General features: G+C 37.2%; 2 protein-coding genes across 2 annotated transcripts; both read left to right on the plus strand.

Moving 5' to 3' along the window:
• The first annotated feature begins 2,847 nt into the window (after positions 1 to 2,847).
• On the plus strand, positions 2,848 to 7,253 carry LOC101158459. The gene is made up of 4 exons (XM_023960336.1): positions 2,848 to 3,548; positions 3,979 to 4,074; positions 4,162 to 4,329; positions 5,043 to 7,253. The coding sequence occupies exons 1-4, from the start codon at positions 3,372 to 3,374 to the stop codon at positions 5,223 to 5,225; spliced, it is 624 nt and encodes a 207-aa protein (XP_023816104.1). The 5' UTR covers positions 2,848 to 3,371; the 3' UTR covers positions 5,226 to 7,253.
• Positions 7,254 to 9,694: 2,441 nt separating this feature from the next.
• LOC101167552 (serine/threonine-protein kinase SBK1) lies at positions 9,695 to 14,826 on the plus strand. The gene is made up of 5 exons (XM_004073882.4): positions 9,695 to 9,945; positions 12,265 to 12,409; positions 12,479 to 12,681; positions 12,757 to 12,918; positions 14,170 to 14,826. The coding sequence occupies exons 1-5, from the start codon at positions 9,940 to 9,942 to the stop codon at positions 14,773 to 14,775; spliced, it is 1,122 nt and encodes a 373-aa protein (XP_004073930.1). The 5' UTR covers positions 9,695 to 9,939; the 3' UTR covers positions 14,776 to 14,826.
• The last annotated feature ends 5,932 nt before the right edge of the window (positions 14,827 to 20,758 follow it).

The raw sequence follows: 20,758 nt of genomic DNA on the forward strand, positions 1-20,758 counted from the left end.
AGGCAGCTTCGCTTTGAGCAGTAATGCTGTCACAGCTGTATACTTTGCCAGATACATGACTGTACATTGCTCCGCTCTGTGTGTGTGTGTGCTTAGACTACCGTAAGTGTTTTTGCTGATTTTTTTTTCCTCAGTAGTTTTCCGACAGCCAAATGAAGTTGAGTTTGAGTCAACTCAACTGAGCGAGGTCTATCACAGTCTGACCATTGATGAGGGACCTTCACCGCCTTTAATGCTTCAGCTGGAAGGATTGATCATTTATTAACATGGAGAATTAAGGTTTGAGGGTTTTTTTTAAAGCAAAAATCCAGTTTTGTGGACTATTTCTCATGATGGAGGACATATTAGAGAAAATTAAACTCAAATTACATTTTTCAAATCATTGTGAATCAGGGGCTGACAAAAATCGCCATTCAAAAAAGAGCTTATTTGTGACGCAGAAAATACAATGGGCGGGCCACAAGCTCCCTGCTCCGCTGATGTATTCCAATTTGGCCAATATTCCAATATTGCTCGGCATTTTTGTTGTTGCACTGATAATCTGAGGTTGGGGGTGTGAGGGGTTGTAAACTAATGGAATAGCACGTAAACAAATATATGACAGGAAGGGGGGGGGGGGGGGGGGGGGGTTGCTCCATTCCAACAGTTCCACCCACAACTCTGGGGGCAAATTTCTAACGAACTCCTGGCGCTCTGCAGGTACTATGTCCAATAAAAAGTCACAGCATATTTTTTTTTATCATTTTGTCTAAGAATGGCATATATATAATGAAAAGACCACAGGGCATGCTTTGAAAATAGACAAAAGGATGATCAGTGTGTGTATTTCGCACAGTCCCCCCCCCCCCCCCCAAATGTCAAAAGGATAACAAAAGAGGCAATCTTCTAAAGTTAAAAAGAAACTTACTACACTCAGAAGATTCATGACAATAATGATCATTACCCATTTCCCAAATGAGAATTTAAGAAGTAAAGTCTTACAGTCTCAGAAAGGGCCACAAAGGTTTGTTTACTGAAGGACCACATGCAAAGTGGTAAATCTTTAACTTTATTTGCAGGTTTGGTATCAGTTTAGTACATCTAATGTTTGGTATGTGGTGTATTTGTACTTTGTACTCGTGAATCACTGCAGCATTTCCTTCCAAGCTAAACAGAAATATTGATCTTACAGTTTAAAATGCTGTTGCTGACATTGTGTTTTAAGGTTTTGTGACCATCACAAAAGTTTGGGGGGAGAAATTAAATCATCCCTCAGTGGCCCTCTAAGAAACTGCAGCAGTTCCTGGTTGGCCGTTAAACCTAAAAACGTTAAATTGCGGCTTTGATTGATTTTGAGGTGACTTTTTATTATGTTCTGGCAATGTTTTTGGCTGTCCCTTTTTGTTTTACTTAAACACCGTATGCAGAATTTTATTTGCAAAATTTCTTGCAAGTCTTTTTAGTACAGTGAATGAACATTTATATTTAAAAGCAAAACAGATAAAAGCAGGTACTCTCCAAACTGTTTTTCCACACTCAGCTATCGTTTAAACACACAAGTTCCCCCTAGTGTCCAAACTAAGAATTACAATAAAGTATAAACAAAAAAGTATAATAGGTCTTCTTTCTGTTCTATTTTCGTTGTCACAGAAATTTGGTTGGTTCGTTTTATTGTTTTGTCTTTTGTTTTAAACAAATAAGTAAAAAACAAACCAAATATATAAAACAAACAAACAAATAAATAAATCACATCATTATCAAGCTCAAGGCTCAGAATGAACAAATTTAAAATCAGATGATGATGTTCTGATGCAGAAAATGGACTGGAAATGAGAAAACTTGGAAAATTCCCCCCAAAAAAGGTTCAAAATCAGTTTAACAGATAAAAAAATCAGTTAACAACAACTAGCAAAGGGACAGTCTTAAGTTGAACAAAATATTTTGGCAGTCACAAACCTTACAGTGCATCTGGCTGACACAGTTCTGTTCTGTCTTCCTGCCAAAGTCCTGCCATGAAAACAGACACTTTGGGAACGCTGTCTCACTTCAGGTTGTGGGAAAAAGTTGGGCAAATTCTGAAATGAAAGTGTCTGAGTTCAGAAAAACAAAAACATGAAGAAGCTCTGACCCTGAAGTTCAGATAAACTGAGGTTAAAAATCCGAAACAGTATTTTAATAGAGACACAAACGTTATTTCCTAAACACAGAGGGGTTTGCTCACTGTTCCCCTCTGACCTCCATGCTGCAATTAGCAAAAGTAAAAGTGTCTGCCTGGCCTGAGGCTTTTGACAAAGCGGCTGCTTTCTCAATGAAGAGTGCAGCGCGAGGTGTCATCTTTCTGAGGTCACAGTGGAGATAAATCTGAGTCAGACTGGATGGCAGACACTCGTCTTCATTCCTGACCAGGGAGCTTGAAAAGACCCGTTTACTGTTGTGAGGTTAAACGTATCTGACAGGCAACTCTAGTCTTTGCTGAACTCACCTCGATTTGAACAGATTTTTAATGATTAAAAAAAGAAAAACCAAAGAAACACAGCTCTACCAGATTAGCTGCTACTACATCTGATGAGCACATGTGCTGAACCACAGGTTTCTATGGCAACCAGGGTTTAACAATAGCATAGTTGAGTTGGCTTTGGGACAGAGTTTCAAAACTTAAAGGCTGAGAAATGAGGAATACTAATGATCATTATTTGACTCTTCAGGCTGTAGTATTGTAGTATTATAGCCATCAAGAACAAAAGGAATTTTTGGAAACTTTACCAGAGAGAGTTGAAAAACTACAGTTTCTGTCCAATTTGTACTTTAATGCTCTTATTTGGCCTTTGACTAGACTTGCTAAAGAGAGCTGTGGACTGGAGGTGGGATTGGTGAAATCTGATGGTGCAGAATTGATATTTCCCAGAAGCAGGAGCTCCGATGTTTGCGTTTCCTCCGCGCACACACCCACACCCATCCCACTGCTCCACAAAACAGCAGCATCTGACCTGTTTGGTGTCTTAGCGCTCGCCCACGCTGCAGAGCTTTAATCTGTCAGTTCCAGCTCTTATCAGGCTCTGAGAATGACTATTCGTCTAGACCACAAGTCACTTACATTTATCTGATGTCACAGTTAACTGTAAATGTGAACATCTTAATTAGGTCGCATGTTTTGTTTGACTTCTTTAATGGTGTTGTGACAAGCAGACTGAAAAATTTGCAGCAGCTGCTTTTAGGTCAAGAAATTGAAAAAAAATGCTTTGTGGTTTGGAGAAAAATGGAGGAAATCTCAGCTGCTGACCGCAGCCATCAGGCACCTGTCTTAGGAATGTCAGTGCACATTAACTCCTTTACTGGATCGCTTTGTTTACTCTTTGAACCAGACCTCGTGGGCCAACTTGTCCATTGGTCTCATGTGTGCAGTGATCCATGAGTCAGCCTTGTGTCTGCTGCGCCTGCTGCTTCTGGTGGAGCTGTTCGCCCGTTCCTCGGCTCGTCCCACCCAGAACTTCTCCCTCTGTGGCGTGTTTGGGTCGATGATTCATCAAGTGGACAAATTGATCAACTCATCAAAAAAACTTCATGGCTTGGTAACGTCGGATCTCATCACACTATTGCAAGCAACCCTTTTTCTCAGTCAGATATTGTAAACAATATTAAAAATAAAAAAAAATGTCTTTTGGTTAATCAAAAAAATCTATATTTGCAACTAGCTCCCACAATGCAACTGTAATGTACAACAGCAAATCTTTGTTTCATTATAGTCATATTTCTACCAGCATACATAGCAATCTGCAACACGTTGCTGAAATATAAATAGCCTTACATCAAAAGTTTCCACATTGTGCATCATGGGAACTTAAGTAAAAAAACATATTTCTATTTTTTTGCAGAACACACGCATTAAAAATGATGCTTTCTTTCAACCAATCATCATTTAAAATATAATAAAATATTATTAAAGTAATGAAAATGTCAAAAAATGTATGCTTCATGCCTGTACCTTTGTGTTTGTAACAGACAGATGATGGACTGAAACATTTTGAGGTTGTGGATCACAGGCTGGAGAGTCTACCTCATATACGCCACACAGCTGTCCACTTCTCCTCATTGAAGGTAATCACATCGTCACAATTTTCTTTTTGTTGAAAAATGATGTGGATATCTTGTCAACTGAGAGACAAACTCTTCTTGGCTCTGCAGGTCAATGAGTCACTCTCTTTACTGTATGGATATACTGAATCCTTCAAGCTGCATGAGAGCTGGCTAAAAACGGTGAAAGAAAATTTCAGTTTGCCTTTTCAGTCAGATGAGGGCGCCATCAATCACCTTGCACACCTGTCCAACCTAATCGTTGCCTCTTTGCATCAGGTGAGTGAGGCATTAAACATGCCCTAAACATTAATAAAATAAAATAAATGTTGAATTAAACAAAATGCAGAATTTACAGTATCAGCAGTTTGTATTAGCGCATTTACTTTTAATGCGTTTTGCTTGTGAGAATTTTACAATACCTTCATCTGATTTTGAAACCCAACGTGCTGCTATAATTATATGAGATCATAACTAACAAAACTATTAAATTTACATTCTCAGACTGCATTGGATTTTATGTGTGATTACTATGCAGCAGAATTCTTGAATATCATGCACTTTTCTAAACAATTTCAAGTGATAGCATCACTTACATTTTACATTTATGTGAATCTTTCAAAACCAAATTTGGAGAAACATTAAATAGTAGAATAAGCTTTCAAATAATGTTTAAAAAAACTGTGTTACAATTTATGCAAACAGGTTTTATTGAAAACCAAATTATGATATGCAAAAATCTAAAATAAAAAAAAGACTGCATAATAAAGTTGAAGAACTCGAAATGAGGTTCTCATGTAATTTATATCAAAAACTTATACCTGTCATTTTTCTTTTATGTATTTCTGCAATAATTTTTGTTTGTTCTAGAAACTAGAAGCAGTTATGATTTAAACTATTTTAGCTATAAAAGTTCAAGTCTTAGCTTTTAACAAGCTACAGAATAAAACAACTGAATGTGTCATCATGTTTGCCATCTCTCTCCTTTTTAGATCAAAGAAGAAGTTCCTTTGTTGCCCTCATCGCCATCATTTCCTGTTGTCCCCACTGCCTTTGATGCAACCCGGCTTTCCGTGGAAATTTCTGAGCAGCTAAAAGTATTTTGTCGTTGGTCCAAAAGGGTTTTATTGTTGATCAGAAGAAGATCTGGCTGCAGCATAAAGGATTTGAGTTAAATGTTTGGCCAGTGCTTTTCCGCTGTAACCACTGTAAAGCGGCTTATTGCTGGAATGCAATAATGCTAACACAGGAACCCAACTGATGGCCTGAAGGTCATGAAACTGCAGCTGTCACATTGCTCTTTTAAGCATCATATATTGAGCAAAATTTCACAACTTTAATAATGATAAAAATAATAATAACTTTAGATTCCCAATGAGTTCTGGTTCCACATCCCATGGTGCCGTACTAGAATGTTTACATGCTACTGTGGGGCAATTATGACACTTAACAGTGTACAACAAAAATGATTCATAAACAAGGGGTATGAATAATTTTATCCAACAATGTATGATCGGATGTTAGTTTGTAAGACTGTAGCCGAATCCAGATACTTTCCCCTACCCCTACAGCTTCTCCCTATCCCTACATTTATCCCTCCAAGCAGAGAGATATGGCAAAAATAGTGTCTTCAAATTCAAATGTTGGTACCGCTTGATGACATCATCTGTCGTCATCTATGTTAGTGTATAGTGTACAGCCATCCCTGAGTCGCTATGGCTCCTCCTTGAAAAAACACTGACAGACACTGCTACAGCTTCAAATGCCCCTACAATTGGAGCAATAGGGAGGAGCCAGAGGAGCAGGGAGGCAATCCGGATTCGGCCTAAATCGCTACGGCTCCAGTTTAAAAAACACTTTTGGACATCACTATAGCTTCAAATACCCCTACAACTGGAGCAATAGGGAGGAGCCAGAGGGGTGTGATTGTGGCCCTGTGACAGGCAGGGGACTCTGGACAGGTGGCCAGTCTACACAGTGGCCGGGATAGACTCCAGCAGCCCCGTGACCCTGAAAGGGATAAAATGGATTCAAAGATGAATGGAAATACTGAAAATACTGACAATACTGGAAAAATATTGGTATAAGGATTATTATGTGCTTTTAATATTAGGGAATTTCTTTGTTGTAACAATTTTAGCTGGAGCTCATTTCTATAATACTGATTTAAAATTCCTCTTGAGCACAGTTTCCATTTTACTAAGAATGTTTGACCCGTATACAGCTTACATATGCAGGTTTACTTGGCCGCTATCTGGCTTTTTATGACCTTGGCTGAATATTGCTTCTTGAAATAAGCCACATGTTCACGATAAGCCCTAACACGAGCCCACCTGACCCAACAGAAATCTCAATCAGAGGCCTAAAGGAGGCCGCTGAACCACTTGACCAGTTCTTAGTGTCTAAAGTGAAGTTTAGGTTGAAAATAATTAAAATTAGACCTATATTAGCAAGCGATAGCTTGATTAAACCTTCACAGTATTTATTGGAAAATTATTACATTAAGCTGAAAATAAAGTTGAGTGCTGCATACTGGGGTAAAACCAGAATTATACCCGGACAGTAAAAGTGAAGCTTCATATGGCAGAAAATATACAAGCCAAGTTTGCAACAGCTGACTCTTAAGAAATGCAGTTCTGAACAAGTAATTTGCTCAAACATCTACATTTGAGGAACAATAAGGACCATAATGATTAGCCAACGGTTTACAAAAAACGCACTGTGCAGAGGTACCTGTTACTTTTGTTCTCCCTGAGACTGTTTACATTCACCGTGCCTGATAAGTGTTTATCTGTTTGATGAGCTAAATGACAAAAAATAGAAAAACAATTATTTTTTTAACTGTTTATTTAGCATCTTATTTATGTATTGTATTCATGTCATTTATTAGTGTTTATTTGGAGATGCAGGCATCTCACCTTTATGTTTATTCTTTTATACAGTATTTAATATGGATATTGAAGTATGGTCATGTAATCACTTACTGAATACTATTTATAAGGTTTGTATTTTTTATACATTTCGATTTGTTTAGAATTTCTTTCATTAAACATGACTTTTTATTTAATTTGTACTCTTCCAATAACTGAAAATATGTCATGCATATTGTTACTCGAAGACATTAAATATAAAATTGTTCATTTTTTAACACTGTGCTTTAATCATTGAGTATGCTCTTCCTGTAACATGATGCTGCTATTAAATTGATAATTGATTAAATTTTTTGTCAATTTTGGCTGCAAGCAATCAAGTGACTTTGTTTATGTCACCATATTGGATAAAAAATACAACTTGGATGACAATGATCCAATCACCTTTTGATCTTTTTAGCAAGAAAGCTAGAAAGCAAGTGTATTTATAAAGCACAATTCATACCCAGGGCAATTCAAAGTGCTTGACAATATACAAAATTACAAAAAGAATAAAAATAATTTTATAAAACATAAGCAAAATTATTAAAGTAATTAAGATTGCACATTTTAAAAACACTTAAAAATTAATATGGTTCCCATTTTAATATGCATTGGTAAACAAAGCCATTCCTAGTAGTCTTTTTTATTATGATTATGCCCTTTTTAACAAAAAAAACCTGTTGTTTTCTAGGACATAGTTTCTGTAGAGTGATATTAGTTCAATAGAAATGTGTGCTCTGAACCATCAGGGGTTGTTGAATCAGAAAAATCTATTCATCTGGACTGAGTGACCCACATGTATAGCCAACATTAGAGAACCGAAAATCTTATATGATTAATGTACAGTTCGGCGACAACAATATGGAAAACATTTACTGAGCTGTGATTTTCCCCACAAGTCTTTAGTTCTTGCTGCCCAGTGAGACTTCACTTTAAAGAGCAGAGTCAATTTAGATGTCCTTTGGTTTTCCTGAGCACTCATTCAAACATACATTAAGTTTCCATGCTTATTTCAAACATAACAGGATTACAACGTTGCCTCTGTGAACCCGAAGGGAAAATATGAACCCTAATAACATTTAGTTAGTGAGGTCACCATCTTTATGCAGAACTAATGACACGGAGTGATCACGGCCAAGCAGCACTTCCACTGAAAAATGTCAGAGTTCCTCCTTTGGTTCCACATAGCATGAGAACTGTGTGAGGGGGGGTGAACCGTTCAGCTGTGAACTCCAGGATGAACTGAGCTAACCTAAAGTGACTTGCATATTGTTGACATGTGGCATGAGACATGACCTAACTCGAGGACAGACTTCAGTTTTAATTGATGCAGGCCTCCTCTGGAATACATGTCGAGTTTGTGTGGACTGTGGTCACAGTCGAGGAATGCAGAAACAGGAGTGTTTGAGGAAAATCCCTCTACAGGATCATAATTCAAACAACCGGAATGAGAGAAAGGCAGGATTGTGTGTTTAGAGTGAGACAATGTCCCAACCTGGAAAGTTAGTGTGTTTTTCCTTTGAGGATGGAATGGAAAATGGAAATTTCAAGGGGATATACTATTGAAAATTACTTTATGTTCCTGTAAAGATGTTCCAGAAAACACCCAGATTAAAAAATGATCAAAGCCAGATGTGAAAAATATCCAGTTAATTACTCCAAACTCTTCTCTGCTCTCCAGACATAAAATATGGACTAATACGTCTCATGATTTCATTTGTGGAATAACTAAACTACATTTGTTGGTAAAAATAAACAAGTATTACATATAAGAACACAATGTAATATAATGTATCTTTAAATGTTGTTAGAGAGATTAAGAGTGCTAACTTTTTCAGAATATGCTCATAAACATACAAATAGGAAAACCGATCGAGGGAACTTTAATGTCTTTTTAAGTGTGGAGTTTATGTCACGGCAGAATGACTTGTTCTGCCTTTGCTCCAGTTTGCTTTCCCTGAAGGATCGTTCCAGGCACCCGGTCTGACCAATTCAGAGCTAAATGCTAGTGTCCCACATTGGTCCGGACCAAGAGTGCAGGTGTGAACACACTCATGCTAACTCTGGTCTAAGCTAAACAAAAAATAATTATATGACCAATATTACTTAAAAGTAACAACAAAAACGTGTAGACTTTAAAGATAAAATATAAATCTCTAAAGTCTCTTGGGGAAGAAATTCTGTAGATTTTTAAAAGTTATAAAAATAGCTCACTATAAGTTGGTAAACCTCTGTTTTAGCACACTTTTATTTCAAGAGACTTTTCTCCATAATGATTTTTTTAAAATAAACTTCATCCACTGCTGCCTGATAAAAACAGAAAAAGACATTTTGTTTTTTACATTTTGTTTGCATGTGAAAATTAGGGAATCAACTTAGTTGTGTTTGATCGTCCATTTTATCAAGCACATTAATTACAATGTTGTAATTTAAAGCCAAGAAAAAGCTTTTGTAAACAAAACAACTAACACATGTATTATTTTTAGACCCACAAGAAGAGCTTTGAGTTTTCTGTAAAGCTTCAATAATTTGCAAGTTGATGCTGTCATTGTGCTGTTTTTCTAAAGCTTTTGAATTTTGAATTTGAATAATTCCTATTAAATTAAACACGGGATCAAATAGATACTCAAGACGCTTGTTTTGTCTAAAAAAAGGTCACACTTTTGGTGACCAAAAAACACGTACGAGTTTGGATCCTCCCTCTGCTTCAGCCTGGGGGTGGAGGTGAGGACAGACCACTCTGGGACAAAAGTCGCTTCTGCAGCAGACACCCTAGCGTCAGACGGTGTGGAAGCGTTGAGGGGTATAACTGAGCCCTGACAGCAGCAGCAGCAGCAGCGTGACACGCTCCCAGCTGCAGGGTGACTAGAGCACTTAGAGGACACCTTGGGCGTTTGCACTGCTGCAGAATGCTGATTTATGTCGGACAGATTCCTGACTGAGGAGCAACGCCACTGAGCTCAGCCACAGCAGCAAGATGACTGTAAGTTCAAGCAGAGGCAGGGATTCCCTCACTGCTGCAAAACTGGCATGATTTTGACTCGCTGATATGTCAAAATTCACATTTCTTACATCACATTTGGGACATGACACTTTTAAAAATAGTGAAACTTTTTTTTGTAACAACAAATGACATTTTTAATTACATATTTGTAATTTGAGTCCTTTAACATAATCAAAAACATTAGTACTTTCTAAGGCATGCAGGGAAACTTCTCTTTATGCTCTTTTGAAACTAATCAAACCATTTGTGCACAACATAATCCAGTGTCAGAATAAAAACTATTAGTGGACACCAACCCCCCAAAATGACCTCGTTCCACATACTGTAAATCGTTTCTATCCGACAACATTCTGAACACCCCATTATACAAAAAAATGGCAATTTCCTTACTATTATATGACTATCTTTGCAAAGCATATTTTACAAGTGTTGATGCCCCGTGTTACTAAAGTAAGATGACCACAGGACAAGACTGTGGCTGTAATCCCATATGCTGAGCTTTCAGAAGTTTAAGGACACTAATAGTACATCTAAGTCCCACTTTGACTCTGTGAAGTGGTCTCTGTGTAGCAGAAAACATGTTCACACTCTGAGAGGTAAACATGTTGTGATTGTCATACACATTTTTTCCTTTTTACAGCTCTATTGAGCCCACAGTAATGAGATTGTATGAATGACTTTGGTGACTTAAAATATGGGGAAGTAATCAAATAATCAGATACACTAATATTATCCTTCTTCAATTGTTCCTTCATTCTGCAGGCTAGGATCATAATTTAGAGCAAAAAATTATACAATGCAACAGGAAATTTTATTTAGTAGAGTTCTATAGACTAACAAACGGTATGGAAGCAATACATTTAGAGTGAAAAAAGAAACAGAGGACTATGTATTTTCTTGCTGAGTGAAACCAAACAGGATAGTTCTGCCTCAGCTGGAATATTGTTGCATAAATGTTCTTATATTAAAAAAAAAGCTTGTTGTTTGAAGTTAAAATCAACTGTACAATACAGTGCAGGTAGTATTTTACTTAAAAACCAAAAACTATAACAACAAAAAAAATAAAATTCAGAAATTTCAATCAATGCTATTTAATTATTGCTGCATAATGAAAAAGGTGTCCTGTTCTCGACACTTTCAGCGTAAAAAAGTTAGTTTTATTTGTAATAAATGTTCCACTGATATAGAAATGCTCAGAGAAAAAGTCATTTAATGTGTACTAAATATTAATTCAGTGGACAGGTGGTGCAAACTCAGTCCAAATACGTGTGACTCATTGTTTTCTATGCTGTTTGTGTGAACTAGACTTTACTGTAGACCTGCACTTAAGTTCATTGATGAGCTGTGAACCCTCCTCCTCAATACCTCAACACCCCACCATCCTCTGTTTTGGCTGGACACCCTGAAACCTAATCCTAAGAAGCTCCCAAGGGTGCCAGCTGTAGTGGAAGCATCAACAGACAAAACCCGGGGATGAGCTTGAAAGGATTTCACCAAGCTATTAACAGACTTGTTTGTACTCCTGGATTAGTGTTGTCAGTGTTACCATGGCAGCCATCGTTGCCACAACGGTTGGATTTGCTTCAACGAGGAAAAACAGAGATTAATAATCTGATTACTATGCCATCCCTCCGGAGACTATCATTAAAGCATTCAGAGCAAATAAAAGTCTTCAAATTCATGTTCAATTCTAAAGAAAACTTGAATCTTCAATGTTTTATTGAGTGTCATTTGGCGTATTTTCAGTGCTGTCTTGGATGAAGGTGCTCATTTACATCACATTTTCATCAAACCAAAAAGCCCCTCACACCACTAATTTATCATTACTGGTACAAAAAAGGCGATTAATAATGGAGCTGCCCAGCCGCAGTGTGTTGATACGAGCTCAGCTGAGAAAAAGGAAAACGTCCATGGATCTATTTGTGGATGCATCAGAATGGAGCGGAGCAGGGAGCTTGTGGCCTGGCCAGTGTATTTTCAAAGTCACAAATGAGCTCTTTTTCAGACTGCATTTTATTGTCTGCTCCTGATTCACAATTCTTTGAATGAAGAAATACTCAGAAATGCAATTTTCTGTTTAATTTTCTAAATATATGTCTTCCATTAGAGTCGGTCTTTATATAAATTCCAATTTCCAGTCATAGTCTGAATTAAAGCATGACCCTTGCCAGCCTGGATAGTCATTTTTTGATATTTTTTTTATGGATACATCAACAACAGCTGGAAAGAAAATGTTCAACTCTTTACATTTCATTTTAATAGCTTATGTGCCTAACTCATGTTTGCCTGCATGTCCAGGCTGCTGCAGAGCTCCTAGAGGAGATGTGCCACCTGACGGCTCAGTCTCTAACAGCGATGGACACGTCTGAACACTTCCAGCTCCTGAAGCCGCTGGGAGAGGGCTCCTACGGGAAAGTTACTCTGGCTGTACACAGGAAAAGAGGTACAGAAGTTCAGATGCTTTTAAACCCTCAAAACAGAGAAAAGGATGAATGGCGATCTTTTTCTGCAGGTACGCCAATGGCGTTGAAGTTCTTCCCTCGTAAGTCCACGTCGCTTTTCTCATTTCTGAGGGAGTACAACGTCTCTCTGTCGTTCTGCACTCATCCCTCCCTGACCAGAGCTCTGGGAATCGTTTACTTCACCCCTTCACACTACGTGTTTGCTCAACAGGCCAGCCTCTTTGGAGACCTCTATGACGTCATCCTGCCTGAGGTACAAACGCATTTTAGCTCAAAGGTGACATGGACAGAGGAATTTTTCATGACATGAACGTTGTGAGTTCTTCAGCTTGGCATGGAGGAGGACTGCTGTCAGCGGGTGGTGTCCCAGCTGTGTGGGGGTCTCTCCCACCTCCACTCCCTTGGTTTCGTCCACAGAGATCTCAAACCGGAGAATGTCTTCCTCTGTGACTCCGCCTGCCGATGGGTCAAGTTGGGAGACTTTGGCATGGTCAGAACAAAAACATTCTTTACATAATATTTAAAAAAACATTCACATTTTGTTTGTTTTTAGCTCATTTAGTATAAATGAACATTTGAATGCGTACAGTTGGAGATTCTGCCTTTAACTTGGCATTGACTCATTGTTTTGTGTCATGAAACTTTTCAAATCTTTTCAAAATAGTCTGTTTCTGTTGCTTTTTAGACCAACCATTAAGGACACCATAAAAGAAGGAAAATAAAAATATATATGAGAATAAAGTTGTAAAAGTATGAAGCTCACTGAGACGACCAATGTTGTAATATTGGGCTATATAAATACAATTGAATGAATTTAATTAAAACTCTTAGAAAAAAGTCAAAATCTTACGAGACCAAAGTCATACAACTTTTATAAAAAAAAAGTCATGATTTTGCATCTAGCTTTTATAATGTTTCAACAAAAACATTTGAAGAGTTTAATTGATGTTGACAATTTAGAGAAATCAGATGGACATCGCACTGCATAAGGATCTCGCTTAAAACTCAATTTTGTTCCTCCATTCAAATTACAACTTTATTTAAAAAAGCAAGACTATTTCTTTTTAAAATGTTGACCTTTTTGCCATAATTTACAGGTTTTTTCTCATATAGTTTTTTTCTTTTTCTTTAATGGTGGCACCACTGTATATTTAGCCATTAATTGACCACTTCAGCTTTTATCAGCACAATATAGCTTCTGTTGTATATTTTTTCAGCGAAACTAGCAAGTTAAAGCTCTAACGTCTACCGCAATACTCCGTAACAGTCTGATATCATTATTGATACTATATTTATTATGTCTGAATGTAAACGGCTGGCCCGGGACCAGAGAGCCTAATTTTGTTTTATCATGATAAAATGACAATAAAGTTTCCTGATCCTGATCCTGATCCTGATCCTGATCCATCTACCATTTAATTAGTGTGCAGTCATAAATTCTTTAACAGAAAACAGCTTTACAGCTTTTAGCTTAAGGTGTTTTGCTGTTTTAGCCTTTTCAGCCAATTTAGCTTCAAGGTTTTGAATTTGAATTATTTTTAGTGCAGAGGGCTAAAAATGGTAAATATATATATATTTTTAAAGTATTCAGAGTTTCCAAAAATAATGTGTAATGTTGGAGCGAAATACTATACATTACTACCATGTGACTTCCAAACAAAAAAGTTAATCAGTGTTTAAATAAAAAGTAAAAAAAACACATCCTTAATAGAATGAAGTGACTGAATAGTTTTAACCGCAGGTCAAAGCCAAAGGAACCAGAGTCCCGGAGGTTTGGTACAGCTCTCCTTACTGCACACCTGAGGCTGAAGTTGCTCGAGGAAACAAGGACAGCTGGGAAAGCATAAACAACGGGAATGATGGTTTGATGGAGAAAAATGAAAACAGAAAGAGAGTTTGGGTCTCTGTGGAGCCCAGCACAGACAGCTGGGCGCTGGGGATTCTGACCTATGCCATGCTCACTGGCAGCCACCCCTGGGAAGAAACCGCAAATCACTGTCACTCATACCAGAAGTATCGTGAGTGGTTTGAACAAGCAAAAGACTCCAGGGATGAAGAGGATGTGAGGGCAGAACCTCAAACAGAACCGGACAATCAGGAGTCAAAAGACTGCCCGGCTTTGGCGCCTCAGTTCGCATGTTTCACCCAGTTGGCCTGCTCCTTCTTCCAGTCGCTCCTCGATCCGAGGCCGCAGCTTCGCGGGCGTCCAGAGGAAGCTCTGAGGTTCCTTGGAGGAGATTGGATGAAGGCAAAAGAGAAGATGAGGTTGGAGGAGGAGAGGAAGAGGAGTACTAAAAAGGGAGCAATCAGTTCTGTGAAAGAGGAGGAAGTTAGAGGAGAACGTTAGAATAAAGAAAAGAAACAATAAAACCAAAAAAGACTTCTGACTCCCTATGAACTTTGTGCTGATTATTAATAAAACATATTTTTGGTATTAATATTTTTGGTATTTCACAAAGTTTAGTTTTTAGAGATTTTTTTAATTGTTTTTTTTTTAATTGATTTTTACAGTAAGGTTTACAATTCCAGACCCTCTTTATCAGTAAGCCTTGATCTTGCCCTTAACACTTTTAGCTGAATTTTGGAAGCAAGCAAGAAATAAATAATCTAACCTGAACCGCCTGGTGGGGATCAAGTAACATCAATTATTGAACTTTCAGATTCTTGATTGGTTTAAGAAATCCTGAAAAACCCAAGAACAATTTTCTTCTGGGTTTTTAAAGTTCAATTTACTTTTTTATCTCTCTTTATTTATGGCAACAGCAATTAACATACAAAAATGAAATGAAATCAGACAAAAAACAACAATAGAATAAAACAATTAAAACTAAATAAATACATGAAACAGTGGCCAAATTTGACCCAGTGGGTTTTCTGGGGTTACATGTAATATTTTAACTTCCAAGCAGGAATGTTGGAGACCAGACATTAGACACAGGACACAATTAGGGCAAATTAACAGATTTAATCACATTTTACTCTCAGAAAATGGTGCTTAGCATTGTACATCAGCATGGGCCAAGCAAACACACACAAAAACAAAATGGTTTCCAAATCCTGGACGTTCTGAAAATAGGCATAAAAACATCCAGAGAAAGCTAACTGTTGACAAGTTGACATTTAGACAGTCACAAGATTTTACCCTCAATAGTGTTGTTAGCAGGTATAAAAATGAAAAAGAAAAGGTTTTAGAAACCAGATCAAGAATTATTTTAAATTAATTAATTAATATTTATTGTTTTTTTATTGTTCTTTTTTTATCTTTCCTTTTTGTTGTAAATTTAAAAGATTTATTGTGTTATAAACCCTCTAGTGGCCACTTGTTGAACTGACCTGGCTCCAGTTAGAATTTTTTTTTTTAACCTGCTTCAAACAGGAAGTCACAGTGTTTGACTCTTGGTATAAAAAAACAGACGCTGGGCGTGTTTTAACAACTGCCAGGTGAGCTGGTTACACCTGTTTAACCATTTTTGGACTGACCAGAGGCAGTCGAAGCTTTTCAAAACACATCCAGGTCATTTTTAACACAGATTTGTCTGATAGCTGAACACAAAACAGAAAACAAAAAGTACTTCTTAAAGCATGTTGGTCTTTCAAAAAAAAAGGTTTGGTGAGTTATTTTAACGCTTTACTGGTTAACAGTCCATCCCAGCCAATCACCAACAATCACAGTTGTGAAGCAAAAAAATCTGGAGAAAAATCTTCACAAGAAAAAGATTTTGGGAGTTTTTTATGGTTAGCTGATATTTGTAACCATACTACCATTAAAAACAGACACATCTACAAAAAGCGTATTTTTAAAACTGTGGATTTAGAGTGATTTCACCTACATTTTCTTTAAATCAAAATAATACTTGTAATGGTTACATTTTAAAGTTTGATTTGGAAATAAGTTCTGTTAAGACTGCAATTCTGCTGTGTCGTCATCTTTGCTGCTGTGGTCATCCCACTGCAGCAATATTTGGGAAAAGACTTGAGAGGGTCACGTTAGGTCATAAGTGTTCACAGCAGCAAACACGTCTGAGGTCCAGTCCAGCTCATCTCTGCTGCTATAAAGCACTAAAACACTGCAGTCACTGAAGTAAAGAGGAAATTTGAATGTAGAGTATGTTTTCTATACTATACTTAATTTTCCATTGGCACCAACTTTCAGTATCAGAGACATTTTAGCCACAAACAGTCTTTTCTTGTGTGGGAAGGAGTCAGCAGAAAATTCAGTGCAGTTGGAGGGAGAACAGGAGCCGGGCCAGACCACAGAATGCTGAACTGATGCTCGCGGTGAGGTCAACACAAAAACAAGAACAGCTGCTCAGGCCTCATAGCAGAGGCGTCCAAACCATTTTTATAATCTGACAAAGAATTGGGACCAAAGTAAGGCAGTTGTTGTTCATTCATATTTTTGTAGCACTGCAGCATGTTTGCTGCAAACCACTATTGAGATTATTTCATTTCCATCATACAGGAGGATATTATAAGCCTCTGAAATTATTTGCAGCCTTTTGTCGCCTAAATTTTTTACGTGATTCTTCCTAATTAGTTTGATGTTTGTTTATGTAAAACTGCTAAATTGCACTATTTTTCTCAAAATGACTTACAGTACAGAACAAAAGTTTGGACAGGACTTTTGGTCTTTACTGTACATTCAAACAATTACCAACTGAGTTAAAAAGTAATGAAGTTAAAGTTTATTTGGATCTTAAACTTAACATTTTTACTACTTTTAAACAGAAAACTTTAACCAAAAAGGACTGGGCTGAAACACCATATTTATTTAAACCTATCCAAGGATACTATTCACACAGAATCAAAACTAAACATTTCACAAATATGTTTTGTTTACATACTAATAATGTGCATATACACAAGTATATACAGTACATGTTCAGTAATACTTGTATACATTTCTCCAGCACTGACCAGTTAGTTGACATTTTAAAGGTAATTATTTTTTTACAATATGAAATAATTGAATATCTTTAAGTCAATAATTTCAAAGTTTTGTTCCAAAAACAGAAATATAGCTCCACATTACATTTGTTCTTGTTCTGCATGAATTAAGCATAAATATAACTCTCAAATTATAATGTGTTTCTTTTTTTTTTCTAAATGACTGCACTCTCCAGGGCAAACTACTTTTAAAGGCACTAAACACAATTTCCAACAATATTACATGTGCAAACTCTACATAGTTTAATGCATTTTTTTAATAGTTTATTTGTAGATTCAGAAAAAGCAACTTTGTTAATTCTTCTGATTGCTCTTTTTTGAAGAATAAATATTGGATCAATACCTGAAGGTTTACCCTGAGATTTGGAATTAGCACATGTTCATGTATTAAGATGTTTTTTTTTTGGGTCCTATTTGGTTACTAAGTTATTTAAATGCTAATTCTTCTATGGAGATCACTATTTGACCAAACTTTGCATAAAAGTTCGAGAAGGAGGGACTAAGGGCGCGGATGCCAAGTTATGTTTAGTTTGTTTAGTTTAGTTTAGCAATCAGCTATTGTATGTTATGACTGATTTTAATGTACAATTACTGGTGTGAAGCTTGTAGAGACAACTGTGTTGAAATATTGGGCTACATAAAATAAAATTGAATTGAATTCAGATTGAAAATCTGTGTGGAGGAATTTATGGCATATATTGATGATTGGGGCTTTTGTGTAGCTTTGATGTTAAGGTTATTTATTTAAGTCTTGTTTCTAAAATGCCGAAAATTAAGACGTACAGTGGTATGAGAAAGTTTGGGCACCCCTGATAATTTTTCAGGATTTTTCTTCATAAATCCTTGGTTTTTTGGATCATCAATTTCAGTTAAATATATCAAATAGCAGATGAACACAGTGATATTTGAGAAGTGAAATGAAGTTTATTGGATTTAAAGAAACTGTGCAATCATTACTTAAACAAAAATAGGCAGGTGCCACTTTTCTGCACCTCAGTTCCTTTGTTTTTCTGCATACTTGAGTCACTTGACCTTGTTTCCACATTATATTTTTGGCTGCAACCCTTCCATGAAGGAACCTGACTTGTCTGGACTGCTTTGAAAAATGTTTGTCTTGGAGAAACCCTGTCTTTCATAGACAGTGAGTAGAGTAAGACTTTGGTTTCCTACTTAGTTTTAAGCCTTTTCCACAGCTATTTCTCTTTCAGTTCATGACTGGGTTTCCACCTGCGTGACATACATGATCATCAGCACCCGTTTGGTATATTTGGTTAATCAAACCTCTAACTGTAACCCTAAAAAAGTCCTTTAATTTTTCAAGTTTAAAAGTCAAAATATGAATATTGATTTAATTTAGATGTTTCTTTTGTTGCTCATTTTTGTACAGGGCTGCACTGAAAATAACAACTAAAATGCTGATTTTGCAACATTAAATCTGACGTGGACTACGCTAAGTAAGCTGAGGGATTTTGGGCAGATTTAGGTTCCACCAACCTCTTGGTCTGCCTGTGTAGAGATACAACTGTAACCTTCACACATCAACCAACATCCATGATTTTTACACCGACTCCACATACACACACACACACACACCCCCCACTGAGAAACATAAAATCATCCCCATTAAGGCACAGGCTCAAGTTGCCCTTCAAAATAAAATGTGATCATGAATGACTCTAACCTTTGACCTTTCTAGTTTATGTCCTCATTGCTCTTGCTGCTCCTCCAAACTGACAGCTTTATGACGTTTCTGACCCAACAGCGAGAGACTTGACCTAAAAGGAATTGAGATATCATCTTCAAGGATGAACACCTTCTAGATACTTCACAAACTACAAGGAGCCAGAAGTCATGAATTAACAGGCTCGTTATAGGAAGACAGTTTGATGCTTCATCAGACTCACAAGCCCCGAGTACAAAACGGTTGGGGACTGGAGGTGGACTGTGGCCCAGCGTCTGAGAACTAATCTGATCCAAACTCCCCTCCTGACATTTCACCCGATATCTCTGCAGTATTTGCTACGTGACTGGAATATACTTGGACCGTGACAGCAAGTGGGATATTATTGTGAAATGAAATGATAAATTAGCTCAATTCAGTTATCATACAAGTGGAATAAACAAAGAACATAGATGTTTGAGCTGTGAATTTGGTGAAAATATCTGCATCTGTTGCTCGGATGAGTAACTTTAGAATTCCCAAAGATGGAAATACGGATAAGGAAAAACTAGGTGGATGACCGCTCCACATCTTGAAGCATTAGCCTGGCTACAGCTGCTCCATTTGCAGTTGTGAAACCATAAAAAAATGAACGTTTTGATTCATCAGAGGTGCAGATTGCAGTTTAGCACGCAAGCTGTATTATGGTGCCATTCAAGTTCAGTTGTAAAGCGTACAGACACCTTTTTGAAGCTGCACTTTTGATCAAACATTAATAAAGGTGCAGGTCTGCTCTGCAGCAACCACATACAATAATCTGAAGTAAATGTTCCAGTTTCCCTTAAGAGTCATTATTTAAACTCGTCAAGGTCACTTTGCATGATAACTGAATTCTGTAACGTCCAGATATTTGTCACCTCTTTGCTTCTTGATAGTTTGTCATGTGAACTCTGTTTTTTGAGGCTGCCTCTGGACTTCTGTATTTGCCTCATCTGTTTCCATCAAGTTACGTTCACATCATCCTTGGCGATTGGCGTTTAAGCGACCACATTCAATAAAAAGTCTATGTAAACGTGAGTACACATACATTTCGGGCTTCCACGTTTAAAAATCTTGCGTTCACATGACGCTACACAGGCTTCTATTACCATTTTCAGGATCTACATACAAAATTGGCAGACATTGAACATATGTTTAAAATGAAACCTCAATCAGGGATTTGGATTTGGTATTAACGGATGGTTGGCTTTTAATTCACGGAAGTGCCAAACATTTATACATTGATCATGGAGGAGAAATTAATAATTGCGGTTTGTGCCCGGCTGGAATTTTATGACACCAAGTCTTCATATATCAGAATAGAGAAGTGAAAGAAAAAGCCTGGAGCAAAATTGACCAGATTTGCACCACCTCAACACTTTGCATTAAGCCTCTTCCTACAATAAGCGTGCTAGGAAACAGTAGAAAAACAAAAGAAGAAGCCTGTCCCTGCTTGTGTAGTATGAACACCATGAAGGGAGTTCAGGAACCTGCATTTAGCGCTTTCCTTAAATGTGCATCACATTCCTGGTGAGAACGTTGCATTAGGGGGGATCTTGCTCTTTGAATTTGGTTTTCCAAACTCAGTCCCCTGACCAAATAAAAGGTTGGTCAAACTCATTCAAACTCTCTCATTTTGCTTCCAATATCATTCCAGCAGTTTATTTATTTGTCAGTTTGACAT

The sequence above is a fragment of the Oryzias latipes genome, chromosome 11 (genome assembly GCF_002234675.1).
Source record: "Oryzias latipes chromosome 11, ASM223467v1".
Classification (NCBI taxonomy): domain Eukaryota; kingdom Metazoa; phylum Chordata; class Actinopteri; order Beloniformes; family Adrianichthyidae; genus Oryzias; species Oryzias latipes.